This window comes from Pleurodeles waltl, chromosome 3_1, assembly GCF_031143425.1.
Source record: "Pleurodeles waltl isolate 20211129_DDA chromosome 3_1, aPleWal1.hap1.20221129, whole genome shotgun sequence".
NCBI classification, from domain to species: domain Eukaryota; kingdom Metazoa; phylum Chordata; class Amphibia; order Caudata; family Salamandridae; genus Pleurodeles; species Pleurodeles waltl.
In genome coordinates this window covers 922,599,851-922,620,383 of record NC_090440.1, presented here as the reverse complement: position 1 = coordinate 922,620,383, position 20,533 = coordinate 922,599,851, and the positions used below count along the sequence as shown (strand labels likewise).

Genomic DNA, 20,533 nt, shown 5'->3' with positions numbered 1-20,533 from the left:
TCCTCAAATTCGTCGCTCGTCAAACTCCGGTTCCTTCCCCCAGCTGACCGCGACTCGGAGCACGTCTTGTTCGAGTGTCCGCACGTCACGGATGTGACTGAAACAAAATCCCACGCTCGTCGCCAAAATGAAGTGACGGGACCGACACACAGGAAAGATTATTTAAGGTAATCCGTAAGGTTTATTGTCACGAACAAGTACGTCTCCTTCCTTCATGCCAGTCACATCCAACTGCCCCCGACCGAACCGCCGCCCTCGCTCCCACATTCCATTCCGAACCCCCACGGCGCCATGACAACATAACACATCATAACAGGGTCCTCCCTGTAGCGTTGTTTCTTCACCAGTCGAGTCGGGGTCGCCGGGTGCAGTGTTGCAAGTCTCACTCTTCTTGCGGGGATTGCAGGGGTCTTTAAATCTGCTCCTCTGGAAACAAAGTTGCAGTCTTTGCTGAACAGGGCCGCTGTCCTCGGGAGTTTCTTGGTCTTTTGGAAGCAGGGCAGTCCTCTGAGGATTCAGAGGTCGCTGGTCCTGGGGAAAGCGTCGCTGGAGCAGGTTTCTTCTGAAGGAGGGAGACAGGCCGGTAGGGCTGGGGCCAAAGCAGTTGGTGTCTTCTTCTTCTCTGCAGGGGTTTTTCAGCTCAGCAGTCCTCTTCTTCGTAAGTTGCAGGAATCTAAATTCTTAGGTTCAGGGAAGCCCTTAAATACTAAATTTAAGGGCGTGTTTAGGTCTGGGGGGTTAGTAGCCAATGGCTACTAGCCCTGAGGGTGGGCACACCCTCTTTGTGCCTCCTCCCAAGGGGAGGGGGTCACATTCCTATCCCTATTGGGGGAATCCTCCATCTGCAAGATGGAGGATTTCTAAAAGTTAGAGTCACTTCAGCTCAGGACACCTTAGGGGCTGTCCTGACTGGCCAGTGACTCCTCCTTGTTATTCTCATTAATTCCTCCGGCCTTGCAGCCAAAAGTGGGGCCGTGGCCGGAGGGGGCGGGCAACTCCACTAGCTGGAGTGCCCTGCGGTGCTGGAACAAAGGGGGTGAGCCTTTGAGGCTCACTGCCAGGTGTTACAGCTCCTGCCTGGGGGAGGTGATAGCATCTCCACCCAGTGCAGGCTTTGTTACTGGCCACAGAGTGACAAAGGCACTCTCCCCATGTGGCCAGCAACATGTCTCGAGTGTGGCAGGCTGCTAAAACCAGTCAGCCTACACGGGTAGTTGGTTAAGGTTTCAGGGGGCACCTCTAAGGTGCCCTCTGGGGTGTATTTTACAATAAAATGTACACTGGCATCAGTGTGCATTTATTGTGCTGAGAAGTTTGATACCAAACTTCCCAGTTTTCAGTGTAGCCATTATGGTGCTGTGGAGTCCGTGTTTGACAGACTCCCAGACCATATACTCTTATGGCTACCCTGCACTTACAATGTCTAAGGTTTGGCTTAGACACTGTAGGGGCACAGTGCTCATGCACTGGTGCCCTCACCTATGGTATAGTGCACCCTGCCTTAGGGCTGTAAGGCCTGCTAGAGGGGTGACTTATCTATACTGCATAGGCAGTGTGAGGTTGGCATGGCACCCTGAGGGGAGTGCCATGTCGACTTATTCGTTTTGTCCTCACTAGCACACACAAGCTGGCAAGCAGTGTGTCTGTGCTGAGTGAGGGGTCCCCAGGGTGGCATAAGATATGCTGCAGCCCTTAGAGACCTTCCCTGGCATCAGGGCCCTTGGTACCAGGGGTACCAGTTACAAGGGACTTACCTGGATGCCAGGGTGTGCCAATTGTGAAAACAAAAGTACAGGTTAGGGAAAGAACACTGGTGCTGGGGCCTGGTTAGCAGGCCTCAGCACACTTTCAATTCAAAACATAGCATCAGCAAAGGCAAAAAGTCAGGGGGTAACCATGCCAAGGAGGCATTTCCTTACACCTGTCTATCTACCTACCTAGCTATCTATCTATCTATCTATCTATCTATCTATCTATCTATCTATCTATCTATCTATCTATCTATCTATCTATCTATCCTTCTCTCGGTATGTAACATTATCTACCTAGCAATCTATGTATGCAACTGTCTCTACCTATTCAACTGTCTACTTATCTGTTTGCCTCTCTTGTGTCATTGACATTTTTTCCACCCACTCCAGCATGCATCATGGGGCAGTAGGTCAGCCCATGTAAGGCACTGATTGACTTCACTGTGAGTTACAGCATGCAGCCTTTCACAAGGAGCACATCTACATGCTAAATAGTTTCCTTCAGTGCCAGGGACTACTATGGTAATGTGTGCTTTTTTGAGGATAAAAAAACATTTTTGCCATTAGCCATTTTTTAAGGTTGATGAGGGTTTGGCAACTTCCTCAACAATGACCTTTTTCAAAAACAGTGACAGAAGAAAACACAAAATGCCACAGCCAAAATGCTGGTGGCAAAAGTAGACCTCTTGGCTTTACCAATTCCCGTTTCTTCATGTAGACCACTGTATGCTTGTCATCTAAGTTAATCCTTCTTTCAGAGTTTCTTGATGAATGAAGGGCTTTCATACCCAGCCAAACCAGCCAAAAGTCAGTTGGGTATATTTTTAGCTTTACTCTCTCTCTTTTTTTCTTTTTTTTTTAGCACTGCCCCGTTTCCTGATGTTGTAATAGAAACATCCATGAATTGGGTATAGTTTCAAAGTGCACCAGGATATTTGTCAGGTAGCTACATGGGTGTCAGTACACACGTTCACTAAGCACTACTGTCTTTTTACAGTAAGGTCATTTGTGATGGGCACATTGCCTGCTCGTTCTAGAAGTACTTTTTGGTCTGAGCCAGTTCACCGACCCACCAGTCGGGGAGGTACTGCTATAGTATCTATTCACAAGGTAAGGAATCTGCGGTTAGAAGTACCCCTCAGAAGAACAAGTTACTTACCTATTGTAATGCTCTTTCTGGTGGACACTATCTTACGGCAAATTCCTCACTGAACCTTGCAGCTTCCCGTTCTGTGAACTGGACTTCTTCACATCTAAAAAGGTCGCAATGTAGAGATCTGCACGCTGGCTATACAAACTTGCTGACGTGATCTGTGACTGAGGGAGTGGATAAGACAACGAGAGCAACTAACATCTGCACGCATGGGGGGCCATTCCTATGTAGCTCTGCTTGTCACTTTCGGAGTGGAATGACGTTGACATGGAGCCACACAATGCCATCTATTGGTGTGTAGGAATACTGCTTTTAAGTTTCTGTATCCAGTATAAAACCTAGGGAATATTCACAATGTGAGCAAACTGAGGTTAGAAGTATTCAACAGAAACAATATTACTGGTTTTGGTACTTATTCATGGGAAAGCCTATTTACCATCCTTCTACTCTTTCACTATCACCTAGCATTTCAGTATCCCAAGGACTGAGACGTGTACATCACAAAGTAGAAAAAGTAGCCATCAAGATTACTGCACTTGAAATGTACATCTGAGTTTTTGTACTGCTTGATCTTTAAACTTGCTTCTTTCTCAGGAAGGAAATCCTACATTATCAATCCTCATCAAAAGGGACAGAATCAATGTTGTAACCCCATTATTTCTCTCATGAACAAAGTGGCTGTCATGATGCAGGAGGAGGCAGCTATATGAGGCCTTCCCAAAGCCACAGTGAAGCGGCGGAGCATTGCCACTCCGCTAGCTCTACCTCTTCCCTCTGTCCCCTCCCACCCATGTATCCCCACTGGGGTTTGTCCTCTGTTCACTGCTTCACTGGTAGCTGCTGCAGCCCAGGTAAAGTTGCACCTACGAAATCCCAAAACATGCACTAAAGCATACAAGTGGGGAGCTAGAGTAGGATATTAAAAAGAACATAGTTTAGTAGAGGTATGCAGAGGATGAGCTAGATCAGGCTCTTATCAAATGGGTAGTTCAGCAGAGACTCATGAATGGGAGGCAACAAGACCACGCACTTACCAAAGTCAAAGTTGAGTAGAAGCATGGGGAGTGAGGCAAATAGACATGTGTCTTACCAAAGGCATAGTTGAGCAAAGGTGCATACCACTTGCTGCTCAGGTTTGCATATTCCGCAAGTCCACAACAGTATTCGTAGCGAGGGATCCAGAGGGGTGACTCAGAGACACTAGTGGGCAAGCATGGATAGTAGAGTCGGAAGAAGGTACCCTGAAAGAGAACCAAAAACCTGATCAAACCAGACAATGAGTTTCTAAAATATAGGGACCAGTGTCCCACAGATAGAGGGAAGACACAAGAACTATCAGCATCCAGCTCTTGAGCAAGTCATAGAGTAACACTTCCTGGATCATCATAAGAGAACAGATAGATCAGGGAGATGGATCAGACACAGAAATGTGATCAGAGGTAAGACAGACCATGCGCAGTATACAGTGATGTTCCTGTTGCAAGTATGAGGACTATGGTACAGCATATGAAGAGACAGAGCAGGCATAGGCCTAAGAAAATATATACAGACGGATCATTGCCTGGCACACACAGAGATGCAATAAGTAGAGGTGTAAGAGCCAAGCTATACACGGATGAGAGGCAGAACAAGTAGAAGAAGCACAAGAGGTACAGGTGAACCCGGGCCAAACTAATTAAGTAATGGACCTTGTTAGCGTGTCGGACCTTAATAAGTAAACTTACAAGGGGACGCGAATAGGTCGATGAACCTTTTGACTCGTTTAAGATGTTCTTACCATAGCTCCAGAACACAAACAAAAATCAATACGCAATAATAAATAATCATTAGTCAAAATCAATAAAGTCAGTAATTGTCATGCACCATGACCTTTCAGCCATGGATAACCACACCAGTAAAGTTTAGTAAGTTTATGTCCTTTATATTAACAATGCTAAAGTCATGTAGATTAATCTCAGAATCAAATGAAACACATAAAAACAATACTGGTTGACCAAAACAATGGAAGAAACGCAATCTAATCAAAGCTTGAATCACAGCACATTCTAAGGCAACAGTGCAGATCAATACCAGAGTCAGCTGCAATAAAGATGTGATATATAGAATTCAGCAAGATAACTCGTCAAACATTTGTACCTGTAATTCGTCAGTCGTCATGTGAATGACCTCATCTAACCCAGATTAGCATCAGCATGTTGGGCTTCATGCAAAACAATTTAGAACACAAATTTAGGGAAACGTCTAACTATAGATCTATCAAAACAGTGCAGTTGGTACCTAGAAAGAAAAGGCATAAAAATACATTACAGTCACATTGTCATATCTACCTATCCACGGTATGGGTCAGCAACCTGAATCAGTCTTCGTCTTCAGGTCATCAATCGCTCAGCAAACATCAGGCTCTCAGTCAGAGAGTATGAGCCCAATGACAGAATCTCAAGTCTCTTCTTCTCTCAATATCGCAGTAATTCCCTAAAATCTGAATTCTTCTCCTCTGTTGAGTTGTTATATCAAAGTCACCTAAACTATCCTCTAATTCCCTATTGGTCAATTAATCGTACGTTTATACTCTACCCAATAATATTTTTACACCAAATCTATGAATTCTAGTATTTCGCTCTTCACACAAAGTTGATTGGTCCACTTTACGATGTCCTCATCATTTGGCTCATCAGGTAACAATTTTGTTGCCTCTTCATCTCCAGCCAGTGTCTTCATTGTTTGCATCCTGGGAAAGTACATCTCACACACATTACACACGATTTGTTACATTGCTAGGAACATCCTCTCCTGTCCGTTGGTTCTCACAGAAAGCTTTGGTTAAGCACTTTTAACAAGACAATGGACAATTCACAGTTTAGTTCACTCTGTCAGCATTTTACTTAACTTAAGAAATACAGCTTCTGCATGAGGCCTGGCAAAACTAGGCCAAGACACTCGCTAAGTTAAGGCCTGTCGCGTAGGCTCTCATTATCCTAATGAGACTACTGGATTTTTGGGTAGCAGGGTCGTTCACAGTGTGGGGGACTAAGTCTAACCCATGGAGAAGGGCCCTTGCCGCCCTCAATCCGGTTTTGCTCCGGCTAACTAGCAGTGCCTCATCTCTCCCAGAGGGAAGGGATGATTGGGCAGCCAAGCGCATGACATCTTAGGGCTTCTCAGGGAAGTCGTGGTCACTCAGATCCCAACCAGTTCTCTCATACCAAGTGTTGTCTCATAAACCAATGACAGAGGCAGTTTAAGTTTTACAGATTGATTTAATAAAACAACTGCATTTTAGATAACAAGGCGTGAGCCGCAATAACCAGAACCATACAACACAGTAGGATTGAAATAGTAATGAGGAGAGTGAAACATAAGAATAACGCTGTCATAGTGCTACTAGATTACGTTCTCTCTTCTAAGTTCTATTTTGAGCACAGCATGTTAAGCTCTAAGCCTGCCTTTCAGGTTCCCCCGGGAGGACATCGACCCTCAGACCTGAGCAAAGGCCTGTGAGCTGGATTAGCATCTGCAACAGGGCAGTCAGCGTCTAGTTGTGGTTGCCTGGTCGGAATCTCCCTCTTGCGTGTACTAGGACTAGGAAGTGTCTTTATACTTAACAAGTCGGTGTTCTAAGAAACGTCCCTACGTAAGAGTGTGTTTTCTATGAACCCTAAAGACTAAACTCCTACCACGTCTATCAGCAATGTACCAGACTGTATCCTTGACTGAAGCACAGAGCAAGCAAGAATGTATTGTTTGAGAACTCCGGTGCTGAAGTAAGCTAAACAGTGTGATAAAAGAAAAATAAAACAAGACCGTGAAACTGGTTATTGAAAAATAACAGTAGGAGGCTAAATAAAATGCATCTAGAACAAAGTGCACAGAGGCCTAATGCTTTAAGCAAACGTGCAAAGGCTATATTAAAAATGGCTACACTACAGGACTACAATTAATAAACTAGAGCATACTTCATAATCATAACATAAACATGACATATTACTACATAAATCTAATACATTTTCAATATTTCATAAATATTAATCATTAATTAGTACATTTCGTGAACACTAGTGGACATTCTCAGAGGTCACATTCTCCAAACACATGCATTATTTTTCTTAGTTATTTATTTTCTACATGATTCAATTATTCAAAATACATAACACTCATTAATAATTTTCTAGCTAAGACGCCTGCTTCAGCAACCTCGTACAGGTATAAGATGACTGTGGAACTAGGATATGGCCTATGCAGAAACAAAAGAGATACAGGTATGATAACTGATATTTAGACAGAGCTTTGCCTGGTTTATAAAAAGACAGAACAGGTAGGGGAAGTCAGGTTAAGATGGACTAGGGCCCGGTATTTAAAAAGATTACCACATATAGGCATAAGAATGGAAGTACAGCGAGACAAGGGCTCTTTGTGGCCCGCAGTCTTGTGTACCTGCTCACAACCAGTGCCAGTTGATCTTGCAGATCGGATGCTGGTGTATGAACAGAGACAACAGAACAAGCTATATGTTACTGCTAGATGGGCATCAGGGCCACATGCATAAAAGGGGTAAAGACCAACATGTACCATGGACATAAACAGGTAGAGTCAGAAGATGCACTGCTTTAAAAACCGAAAAGATGTTTGATCTAAAACTCAGGTGAAGATACTAACCAATCCAACAATAGAGCTATCTGGATAAAAAGTCATCCACACAGTTAGTAAAAAATAAGGACTTGGCAGTACCAGATGTGGGGTCAGTCAGTGAGACATCGATACAGACGAGGTGGCAATATTAGTGCGAATTCAGGAAGGGAGGGGCACAACTATTAACCATTGTGTTGTAAATGACGGAGATCAGTTAATGGCCAATTAGAACTAAAGAAATGAATACTGGCTGGTCCATTAGCAAGGCAGAATGGACGCGGGCAGGCAATACTAGATGTATAATCATTAACCGTCTATTGACAGAACTGGAGATATCGGGTGTGAGCTTAGTTAGTGCTAGGGCAGGTGTTGGCCAGTCCACTGGAGAGAGCAGGAGGGATTAGATGTTGGACAGTCTGAATTGGAGAAACACAGCTATTAGCATGTCCTTTTACAAAGTTGGGGGAATATGTGGGTTTGGGACAGTGAGAGCTAGACACAACTGAGGACAAGTTCATGGTTTGGGCTGGAGGAAGACTTGAACAATGGCACAGCATAATTGGTTGGGTTGATCCACTGATAAAGTTGTAGTCAGAGAAGGAGGATGATACTATAAAGTTCACTGACAAAGCTGGAAAGATCAGGTTAGAGAAAAGTCTGTGATAAAGAGACTTCTGGCAACTTAGCTGACTGGAGAGAACAGATTCAGGGCATTCAGTTACGGAGTTGGAGATACTGAGCAATCTGTCCAAATGATGATTCCGTCGTGGACTCAGTCATAGTGATAGATATACAAATTGGAAACATTGTTGAGGGAAAAGATGTGGACGGATTAATAGCTAGAAACACAGATGATGACCATTCAATTGACTGGAGGGATCAGACATGTGTGCAGTCAGGGAAAGAGACATAGCTATGCACCAGCCTTTTGACTGACAGGAGGGATGGGAGCACAATCAGAGGTAGAGATTCAAATGTATTAGTTTGTTGGCTCCAGATGAGACGCAGATACTGATAAATCTGCTGATTGACTTGGGCGCAGTCTATGACAATCAGATAATGACAAGCCTGCTGACTGGATGACTTCAGAGTATTCAGGAAAAAAGAATCATATATAGATCAATTCATGTGCTGGAGGAATCAGATCTAATATTCAGGTATCGGGTGACCCACTGATGCTTCTTACCTTACGGGAGTGACCCACCATCACATCAGTGCAGCCCACCTGATGGGGGCCTTTACCAGAAGGCAGCCACAGTGACTGGACAGCTCCCATGACTGGTCAAACACCAGGATCACCTAAGAAACAAAGATGCAGGACTCAACATGACAGTTCTCCACTCAAGCGCCTCGCTGCTGACCATGAAAAAGGTCAGATATCTTTTCCGTCACCCCCAAAATGTTAATGCAGTTAATATATTTTAATAAACATTATCATGTCCATTACACCCATTGAAATGTAATTTTCTTTAGACAGGAAGTACTGGAGGAGTTCGCGGTGGGTGCATTTGAGGCCTGGCTTGACAGCAGAGCTCTCACCAGACATTATATAATTATTCTAAAAAAAGGTTTTACGAAGCACTACCATGTGAGGGGCTTTTGCTCCTCCCAACTGTTGGTAGCCAGGAGTACATATTTTTAATTGAGTGGAAGTTGTGCACTTCCACAAAAAAAAGCACCTAGCCTCCACGCAGCTGTGATTATTAGTAAATTCTGTATATCCAGCTACCTGAGCCCGCCACAGTATGGTTGGCTAGAGACGGCTTGCTAACATGCATAAAGAAACAAGCGTACAATGCGATGGAGCTTGAACTTTAAGGGGCATGCACATGTCGCTATGATGCTGTTAAAGTGTCTTAGATAAGCACAAAAATTATGTACTGTTTTTTTCTGGCAGCAGCACGGGTGGGAGGGTGTCAGACATGAGGAATGTATTGTTTTCGTCAGGGATTTTATACTTCAGAGCACAATTGTCTGTTTGAGAGGAGTACTGGATGCCCAGGGCTACTCTAATCTCCATGCATTTTACAAACGTTGTTTCTTTTTAATTTTTCCACTGCCTCTATTGCTAAACTTCACACCTACTTCACCACCCTCAATTTTTTTTTCATGTTTCCACCTACAGCTTATGTTTGCAGGACAAGTATTGTGGAACTGAATTTCTTCTGCCAGTCTTGATTAAAAAAATATTTACTACAGCTCGGAAGAATTGTTTGCAAGCAGGCTGAAGCCTACAAAAACCTCTTTATTTGCACAAGTAACTACTATAGTTTTGTGAGCAAAAGTACTTTCTTTTATTTACAAATGGTGTGTGCCCTGTGGGAATATGGCATGCACAGGGTTACTGAGTCTTTGTGTTGGGGTACACCACTTTTGTGGCACAGCCTGAAGCAAAATCTTTTTTGTTATCTACTAAGCCATGCAAAGGCACTTTGCCTGGCTTTACGTGGGGTTAGTAAATAAAAGGTAATGCAAGGCTGTGCACAGCGCTGTCCTGCGTTACTCTGCACTGAGAAGGCGTTTCATGGGTGGGGCATCGCCGTTCCTGTGCACTCCCCTATGGATTTTGGCACATTCAAAAATTTACAAAGACTTGCAAACCTGGGAATGTGTCAAAATGCACACATCGAAAGAAGAAAATGGTGTAAAGGCCTGATTTTGTGCAGGAGGATGTCCTTTTTTAACATATATTTTTATTGACATTTTGAATACATCAGTCACAACACACAGCACTGTCGTACATCTTGCAACGTTATTTGTCTCCATTTCCAACCCACTCCAACTCCCACTATTTCCCCTCCCCATCATTTAGTACTCTCGTAGTGGACTCTGGATCTGGTACCTTAGTCTCAAGATGATCAACGTCACTGCATATCTGGCCTGGTATTCCAGTTTTTCTAGAGTTTGCCTCATTTCTGAAGGCACTCCTGCTTTCACAGGTAAGCCTTTCTGCCATCATGCAGGAAGGTGTCCCTTCTTGCACAAAATCATTCCTGCCTGTAACGCAGACACCCTTCAATCAAGTTGTAAATTGGCTATAACTTTGTTGACATGGTGCATTTCTGCTGTCTCCCTTTCACACAACACAGAGAAGCAACTTTGCTTGCTGCCTTGCACTGCATGAAAAAAATCAGCAAATCTTCCCCAACGTATTTATTAAGACACCGTCATTGAGGTTGTAACCTAAAGCATCATGTTTTTATCATTAGTGAAATGTTACCAACTCAAACAAACATTTTTTTAAATGTCTTACTCAGGAAAGGTGGCATAATCGGTACTCTAGGGAGATACTATGAAAAACATGGTTTATGTGTAAAATAGAGCAATTTATTACTCTTTTATCACTGGATAAGAAAAGACACAGTCTGCCTATAGCAAGCTGCCAAAAGTACCTTTCTTTGTGATGTTCCTTTCAAAAAGCAGCAGAAATGACGTCCACTGCATTTCCAACAAGTAACATATGCCCTTACCTGTCCTTCCAAACACTTTTCCAAAAAATCCTATTTTGGACCTTGCATGAGGTCCATAACCTTTCCCTCTAAATGTGCATTAATAGTGCAAACACTGCCAGCAAACCTGAATGTTTCTACAAAGTTTCCTTAAAGAGTCAAAAGAATATAGGAAACAAATCCTACCAACATGCTGCTTGTATGCAACACAAGACCTTTTATTGCTGTTTTCACACTTGATGAAAAGAAACCAAAAGTCTGCCTACAAAGAGATATCAAAAGACGGTTTCCCTTTGATGATGGTTTAAAGACTCGTCTCGAAATGGAAGTTTTAATACATTTTATTTGTTTTTTTAATTGAGATTTTCCTAGCCTTGGTGTCTGAAAGGTTAGATTTTATTAAAGACACGTAGGCGAGTATTATGCATTTCATTTTTACTTTAATGAACAGCAGCCAAGAACTACAAATCCCAGAAACCCTGGGAGAAAAAACTACCAGGTAGCATCACAATGGGGGTGATCAATCCCACGTCGAGTATGCACATAACAATCTTGACTGAGAGCAACAAGCCCTCTTTTCTTGCTGCTTGCAGTCAAGATAAGTACTCCGCTCACCATTACATTCATAACGTTATTTTTGTTATATCTTGTATACTGTATAATATTTATAGTTTTAATTGTACTATTTATTCATTATATTCAACACGCGCGTTGCTTATGGTGTAATTTTATGTTGTTGGCCGTGCGCTCGCGGCACTCCTCAATCATACTATAACGTTCGTAGTGCCCGTTCTGAGGCATTACTGCCTCTGGAAGCGCGTTTCCGGGCTTGCTCCAGTCAAGCGCTGCTACCTCTAAGTCGAAGCTGTCCTCCTTTCATCGAGCCTGTCTGACCCTCGCTTGTCAGCATAGCGGCTGGTGAGGGCTTTCACTGCCTTCGCTCTTGTTAGTGACTGCCTCTGGGCACGCCTTTCCACTCCCTTTTATTAAGGCCCTCCCTCTTGGTTTTTCCCACAGAATTAACCCTTTTCTGTCAGGTTTTTTCTATACAGAAGCCTTTCCTGGGTTTTTCTTTGTTTTTAGTTAACACTTTCACGTTTTTTCAGGGTTTTCATTAATAAATCACCACTATTTTCTTTTACTATGTCAGGTGATGAGAAAACCCAGTCTATGAAGTATAATTTAGATTATGCCACACAAACAAATGATGATATTTATCATAATGGGCCTTTGGAGAAAAGGCGTAAAATTTCTCCCTCTGTGCTCTCCCCTCATCTAGTGTCTGATGATCTAGTTGATCATTTTGGTGAACCCATGTTTGAATCTATGCCAATTCACCACCCTCTGATTATGTGTCCTTTTATTTGAGGCATGGGCTTGATAAGTCGTCTAGTAATAAGTTAAAGTCCTAGACCTTCCCTTCCCTTCCCTTTAAGGTAGCTGATAAACCCATGATTGACCCCAACATGTTATTATTTTTTACCAAGTTTGGGAAGGATCCCAGGAAAGGGGGCGATAGGGCCTGGTCTAACTGCCAGGATAGAATTTTGGACCTAGTTGGACCTTTAACTAGGATATTTTATTTGGCCGAAGAGGCAAAGATGGAGGGCAATCAAGTGGACCCGGAGCGGAGTTCTTGACTGCTGTTTATTAAAGTAATAAAAGAAATGCATAATATGAGCCTCCGGTCTTGTAATAAAATTGCTTATTCACAATTGCTTTGTATTTAGTGATATATATTTTTATGAGGTAACCTTGAAGCACTGCAACAAGCAGCATAATACTACTGATGAGAAAGGGGTGCAAATTATGATAGATGTCTGAAAGACATAAAGCCTCAAAAGAGAGCATAAAAACAACACATAGGGCAGGCACTAGAGAACAGAGGCTTATATAAATGGCCTAGGTGCCTACTGTTTGGAAGCGAGAGATGGTTTGCAAAGTCAAAAGTGTTTTTTTAGATGGTGTGTGAAAGAGAGCAGGTCAGAACTTCAAGAGGAACACAGTCTCAGACTCCATTTCAATATCGACAGCAATTACCAATCATGGACTTTTACTTCATCAAATCAGTCCACTGTGGGAGTTGAAATTTTGGCTCAATTCAAATTAACCCCTCTTTGTGAAATTAAATTAATGGGTTGATACCCAGTCCTCTCTCATCCCCACAATCTGACCCACCGACTAGGCTGGGCTATGAGGTCAGTGACACAAAACCCGGGAGAGGAATTAGCCCCTATTATTGTTTGTTCCCCAAATACAGGTAGGGGTTACGATTAGGGCACTTAGGGGGTCATTCTGACCCGGGCAGGTGGCGGACGCCGCCCGCCTGGCGGGAACCGCCAAATGGTTGTTCCGCGGAGGCCATTCTGACTTTCCCGCTGGGCCGGCGGGCGCCCGCCAAGGGAGCGCCCGCTGGCCCAGCGGGAAAGGCCCTGCAACACAGAGGCCGGCTTCGAATGGAGCCGGCGGTGTTGCAGGGGTGCGACGGGTGCAGTTGCACCCGTCGCGATTTTCACTGTCTGCTATGCAGACAGTGAAAATCATGCTAGGGCCCTGTTAGGGGGCCCCACGACACCCGTTCCCGCCATCCTGTTCCTGGCAGTCAAAACCGCCAGAAACAGGCTGGCGGGCAGGGGGTCGGAATTCCCATGGCAGCGCTGCTTGCAGCGCCGCCATGGAAGTTCAGCCCAGCCAGGGGTAATCCGGCGGGAAACCGCCGGATCCCCTTTTCTGACCGCGGCTTTACCGCCGCGGTCAGAATGGGCACTGAAGCACCGCCAGCCTGTTGGCGGTGCTTCCGTTGCCCGCGCCCCTGGCGGTCATAGACCGCCAGGGTCAGAATGAGGGCCTTAATCTTTAGACCTCTAGTCAACATTTAGAGGTAAGCGGTAAACGATGAGCCATACACAAGAATGTATTACATTGCTGCATTGGTATTAGCCTGATAGAGACTTTTTGTCAAAGTGTGATAGCTTGTGATAATATTTACTTTCCTTTTTAGGCATACGTCACGTTTTTCTGGTACGAACTGCCACAGTTTTTACATGATGTGGCATTGTAACATTTCAGTTATACCATATCACATTATAAATCAATGGAAATGTGATCCACGTACGGTAGTCTTACTGCCATATATTTAAAGCCTGTCCGTAAGGCTCCTTTTGTGCACTGATGAAAATGTGCACCTTTAAAATAAAATAAAATAGTGCTGTACCAATAACAACCATAAATGTAAAGGTAGCAGTAGCAGCGCAGAGCCGAGAAAAAGTCAGACACTTATTACTGGACATTTTTTCTTCTTTTACATCATTATAAATCCATTGCTTCTGTTCGTGGGACATGCGGGGGCAATAACGGATTGCTGGTATGACTGCACATTTTACCGGAGATGTTTTTGACAGCCTTTTGCTACTGGAAAAACGTGTCCGAATTAGTGGCACAACCAATATTTGCATTTAGTTAGTCCCCAAATGAAATGCCCAGCTCTGGAAATATTGGTAAAAGTCCTACCGGCTCCTTCCCTGCTGCTGCACTGACTCTCAAGTGCATACTCAGTTCTCAGAGTTGAACACTTATTGCCTTTGTGTAGGTAACACCAAATCCTGGTTAACCGATGACACGCCGTGCGAAATTACAGAGGAACAGCCCTAAAACTGCACGACCTACGCTCCACTTTTCCAGCACAAGTATACATTTAAGATCAAAAGTCGGCAGTCATGCAGCACAAGTAAAATGTTCCATTCAAAGTATTTTTACGCCCGCTCGTAGCGCCTGAACGAGAAAGCCCTGAGCGTCGTTCTCTATTTTACACCTACATATCAGGGATGATCGTGTAGCACTCACATACCTTATATCTTTGCGTCATTTGTGGCACCCTTACACTGTGGCCATTTTGCTCTGGATCACCCTGCGTAAGTTCCATCAGTGTGCTTGTTTTATTATGTCTTCCTGGCATCTACAGTACATTCTGAAACCTGACTGCGTACTGGCTCACACCAGCCCTTTATTTTTACTTTTTTTTAAAAAAAATATCTTGCTGTCGTCTTCCACTTTTCTTGGTGTTCCATAGCTCTTACACACAGGCTGCATCTTGGCCTACACCTGTCTATCGGGGTGGCCTCTTAAATCCCTTGTATGGCCACTGGTCTGCGCGTTGCTTGGAGTATCAGGGATACATTCCCACAGGCTCCCAGAAAGTTTGCACTCTTCCAAAGTTGGATGGAATTTGGGTCTCTGCCATGCAACTTCGAAGATAAGAGCAAAAAATGATTAATTGGATGGTTGAATTCATCTGAAACGTGGGTCTGGACACAAGATCTATTATTAGCATTTTTTCCCCAAAATTACATAGTGTGAGCGTTGGCTCCACCCAGAGGTATACTCCTCTCTTACCTCATCTTATTGTGTATATCATTCCTCCGTCCAGGAAGTGCTTCCACTGGGATGCATGAGAGAATAATTTACATCTGAAAACTACATGCAAGCATAACAATTTCACAGCTAATTATCTCCTAAATGTATTTTATACAGAAAGCAATCTTTCTTTATTCATTTTCCCCAGTATTGGCAAAATCAATAGGGCTAGATTTATTATGATAAATACAATTCAAGCATACAACAGACTGAAGCAGCATTTGATGTCTGTATATATATGTACTGGCTAATTTAAGCCAAAACTATTGTCCTTGCCAATGCTTTTTCTGAAGGATGTCCTGAGGAGCACTAGAGGCTTTCCCCCTGTGGAAACACATAGCAAAGTTTTAGCCATTTGCGGGGAGGGAGTAACCAGGGGCAAAGTTTTTTTTAAAAGTAATTTGTTCATTTTGCAAGTTTGAGGTGATCACAACAAAATTTCCAAACTGTCGTTTTTACTGTGGAAAAGTTAGTAGCCCTATTGGCTAACAGAGTTACTAGCTGACCTCCCAGCCCGGCCAAATTCTGAATAGGACTATTAAAATGGGTGCTCCAGGGTATCAAATTAATCATGGCATTAAAACGCGACTTAATGCCCAAGTCGAATTTAATATCACTTTTAAGGAAAGGCACATGCTACAAAGTTGCCCCTCTGTTGCTCAGTTTGTCCACTGGCCTCACACAGTTGCTGACCATCAGATAACAAAACTCCCTAGGAGGGCAGAAGGCTAACGACTCCCAGGCTCAGGAACAACAGTAGCCTGTTACAGAGGGAGGTGTTACCGCCCTCTTGCAGGAAACCCCAAAGGATATTGGCCCAAAATGTGTGCTTCAATGATGAACTTGCATTTGGTGGGCAAATGGCGATCACACTCACGTAGGGCTGCCCTTTTGTTCAGGTAGACGGCTGGCGGCGGGAACAGAGAGGGGAAACTAGTGGCCACACTGGTTTTCCAGTGGGTGTGTAGCCCACGGGAAGCAAAACCTATGGGGTGAGTTCCCAAGCTCTTAACGTCCAAGGACGAATTCACACATCTTGACAGCAGGCAGAATACAGCACTCTGGGCTTGCTAGATGTCACACATAGCCAAACGTCGCTACAGGGTGAGAGGAATCCTGGTAGCCCATTGGCAAATGACACCATCATCCCCCCAGGCCATAAATATGGCACCCTGAAACTCATATCACAACGGAACTGGAGAAAGGACAGAAGGAGGACTGCCCTGCTGACCCCAGTACCTGGCAAAGAGGGGCTACACTCAATGCTGGACTTCACAAGCCGCACCTTGGGCTACTAAAGACACAACTGTGCCTGTGGGACATTAAAAAAGCACTCCAGAGACCCAGAACAAAGAAGTGACTCCAAGGGTCACTCGGCTGACCACCTTGAGCCATCACCAGGGCCATCTCCAGCAAGTCAGTAGCCACCTTCTTCGAATTGCCACTGACTGCTGCTAGGCAACCCATAAGACCTATCCTCGACAACCAAAAGTTGCACCTGAGTCTGCTGGACCCTGAAATGTTGTCGGAGTCTAGATTGGGTACCAAAGATGGGTACCAGCCTTCACCAACGGGTACCGCTGAACCCGCTGTGTACAGAGATCAGTAGCCCATCTGCAGCTGGCCTTCTGCTGGCTCAAAGAGGACTTTGAGGGATAGCTGCCCCCGTGGCCAAAGCCGTTTTACCTTACCCATCGACCGAGGAATAACCCTGCAGACGCACGCCCCTGCTGACCTCATCCCCAGCATCAGAACCACTCCACTGAAGTTTATGGCACTCTTGATGTAAGGTGTGGAACTGGACTTAAGACTGCTTTGGTGACCAAGTAAGAGTTCAAGTACTTCTTAGTGGCACCCCTCACCATCTCCCTGTCAGAATTGGTCGCTCCACTTCGGTCACAGTGGCTGACCAAACTCTTTCAAACGTTTCCATAAAGTATTGTTACCAATGCTTGTTTGTGTTTTGGACTAAAAAGCTTAAATGTAGGCTTTACTTAAAAATCTATACCTACGGAGCCCTCTGGGGGATTTTGCTCATCTTGGTGTTTAAAAATTCATACAAATATAATCTATTTTTATAAACTGGTGTTGCATTTTTTCGTGTTGTGTAACTTTATTATTTCTTTGTTTGGTGCATCTAAATTCTTTACACTTGTTCCTTTGTTTAAACCTTGTTGCTCAGAGCCACAACTGCCAAGGGTTGATCTAAAGGTTTTTCAAACGAGCTTGACTCAACCCAAGACAGTTTTGCAAGTGTATTACACGGTAAGGTAGCACAACAATACTATAAAATACACAACAAATCTCTCAACTAGCATACACGAGAGACAGCTGAAAACACACGCACTCTCATGGAGAGCCTAAGGTTAAAGGAACAAGCATTGGCAAAGCCGAGAGGTTGCGCCTATGCAAGCTACTGACTAGGTCAATGTTTTTGACCATGTTGCTATGCCACATGGCTAAGACAAAAAAAACAAAAAACTTTTTGATTTCTGGTGAGAGGGTGGGGCGGGAGGATCTAAACTCTCAGTGCTACACACACTCTCTCCATCCTAGATGCCCCCCACCAGCAATAAACAAATAGCTATAACACAGCATGACGGCAAGCTAGGGGAGTTACTGAGGTTTAATGAGCACTAACCATGCAAGCTATGACCACTTACTTTACATGAAGCAAGCAGGAAGGATCTGGGAATTTAGGAATGTAAGTAAAAACCAAGCAGGCAAGCTTGGGGCACGCATTTCACAAGAAGCAAGCAAACTGAAGGGTGCACACTGCACCACAACAAGCATACAGGCCGATGGTCACTGAACAGAAAGAAAATAGATTAAGAGCACAAACAGCACAAGAGGCTGGCAGGTAGGAGGTTACTTACTGACTACCAGGCAAACAGGCTAAGGGCAGATAATGAAAAAACGCAGGCAGGCTAACCTGGTTATTCACCACCTCGCATACATGTTAGGGTGCTTCTAAGCATTCCAGCGGTGTGTGATTGGCACAAGGCTCTATTAAAGTTTATATAACGTCACACGCCAGAATCACACTAAGCCACAGACACATCTGTGGGAAAGAAACATTGGGGTACACAGTCTCTAACCCTCCACAGGATGGATTAGACTGGTTTACTGACATTTCTTACTTTTTGCACCCAACTTTCTTGTGTACAGATATATTACTGCAAACCTATGGCTGACATATTCTACCATCCTTTGCAGAATGCAATTTTAACATCTTTTGCAGAGTGCAATGTAATGTCAACTCCGCTGCAATCACACCAGTATAAAACACAAGCACAGTTACAGTTAATTCATAATTGTTTAACAATAGAGCGATAAATAACCAGTAATCGACATTTGTTTACAAAATAACCTGGGCTGGCAGGAAAGAAAGAGGCAAAAAAGCTGTCCCAATTATACAGGCCATTTATTTATTGTGCATATTTATGCAAATATTCTTTTAGTCGGGAGACAGACGGTCCGGGAAGACTGCAGACGATGCACATGCATTTGTTATGGCAAGAAAAGGCATTCACACTTCACATGCAATTTTTTAAGAAACATACATCTTTACACTTGGCTTAGACGTTTGTCAGTTTAAAAAACAAGCACTGGCCATGTCAATAAGTTTTGGCGACACAAGAGCTATTGGCTTTGCTGGAAGTGGAGGGAGTAAGCAACAAAAGAGGAAGGTGGGAGGGGCAAGCAACAAGGGAGTGAGGGAGGGATAAGCAATAACACGGAGAGGGAAGGGAGGGGCAAGCAATGGCACAGAGCAGAACCAGAGGGTGGCAGGAAGCAAGTAATAAAAGGGAGCAGGGTGTGGCAGAAGGACAGGAGAAAGATGGCCTATATGCACTCTTATGGAGTGCTGTAACTGAAAGAAAAAAATAACCTGGGCCCGAAAGCGCAAACAGTAGAAGGACACTCACTGGGGAATAAAGTTCAAGGGGAGGGACACTCACATTGAAGAGGACGTGAATCCAAAAGAAACTGGCCAAAGAGAAGCACGGAAATAAGAGTGACCATGAACCCAAACCCATGATAAGCAAAGGGTGCGCTGAACGTGCCCGGTATGGTAACAAAATGTATTGCAAGTGAGAGTGCATGCAAGCAAGACCTGGAAAGTGAACAGTCACGGAAGAATACATGGAGCCAGTTAGCGAGGTGATAAACAGGCTATGCTCCACGGGAGGGACAAAAATAAGTTGGACATCCTAAAAAAAAAAAAAAAAAGCAAATAGAAAGCAAGGAAATGTGAGTTTGTAAAAGCAAAGCAAATGGGCTAATGCATTCCTAAGTAAGACTTCAGCATGTCCCCAATATGTCTTTGCAGCCAGACAGCTGTTCTGTAAAATTAAAAAAGATTGGCAACGTGGATCGCAATAGACCCTATCCACTTCAACTACTGATCTGCAAAAGGTATTTTTACATGTTGATGCAGGTGCTAGTGTTGCCCCTGCAAAAGAGGAGCACCTCAGTTGAAATATTGGTTGGGTTAAGGGGAGGAGTGGGGAGGGGGGTAGTATATTGTCTATAAGTTATTTATTTAAAAAAAAGGGAAAACACCTCCAATATTCATTAACAGTTAGAATCATAACTTACATTCATAACACAGTGGTCTAGGACTGTGGATACATGCACGTTTTTAAATCATACTTCTACTTCCATGATTGATGATGAAGGGAATGATTTAGAACTCAGTGGGTGGGTTACTCTGTCAAAACAGTGACGGATATCCTGTCCACCGAAATCTAAATCCCATTGAAGTTAATGTGATTTAAGATTTCGGCAGATGGGCTATCCGTCACCATTATGATGGAGCAACCCGTTTGCTGAGTTCTAAATCAGGCCCTTAAATATTGTGCTTTTAAGCACGCCCACACCAGTTAAGATGTTCAATCCACATCGGTTAAGGCATATTATTACTTTCTACTTTCGGTTACAAGGTACGGACTTCATTTGTTCACTATTTTTAGTGATTTTATACACCTTAATTCACTGGGCCTCAGCATAACACCTTTTGGTAGCTGACACCTCTTTTTAAACTTTTTATGGTGTTTGGACAAAATATAGAGTCCGAAATATCGTGCGTACAAAATATTGTGTCCAGAATATCTAGGACAAGTACACGATCATGGTAA

The 20,533-nt window shown here is 43.8% G+C and overlaps 1 protein-coding gene across 3 annotated transcripts in view; it reads right to left on the bottom strand.

Moving 5' to 3' along the window:
- PAFAH2 (platelet activating factor acetylhydrolase 2) overlaps nucleotides 1–20,533 on the bottom strand; it is a 190,100-nt gene that overhangs the window by 111,431 nt on the left and 58,136 nt on the right. For all 3 annotated transcript variants that reach the window (XM_069223904.1, XM_069223906.1, XM_069223905.1), the window contains 2 exons: nucleotides 8,717–8,829; nucleotides 3,995–4,145 (listed from right to left, as the gene is read on the bottom strand). In XM_069223904.1, coding sequence (XP_069080005.1) covers nucleotides 3,995–4,145; nucleotides 8,717–8,806 — 241 coding nt within the window. In that variant the 5' untranslated portion in view covers nucleotides 8,807–8,829. The remainder of the gene's footprint in view (nucleotides 1–3,994; nucleotides 4,146–8,716; nucleotides 8,830–20,533) is intronic.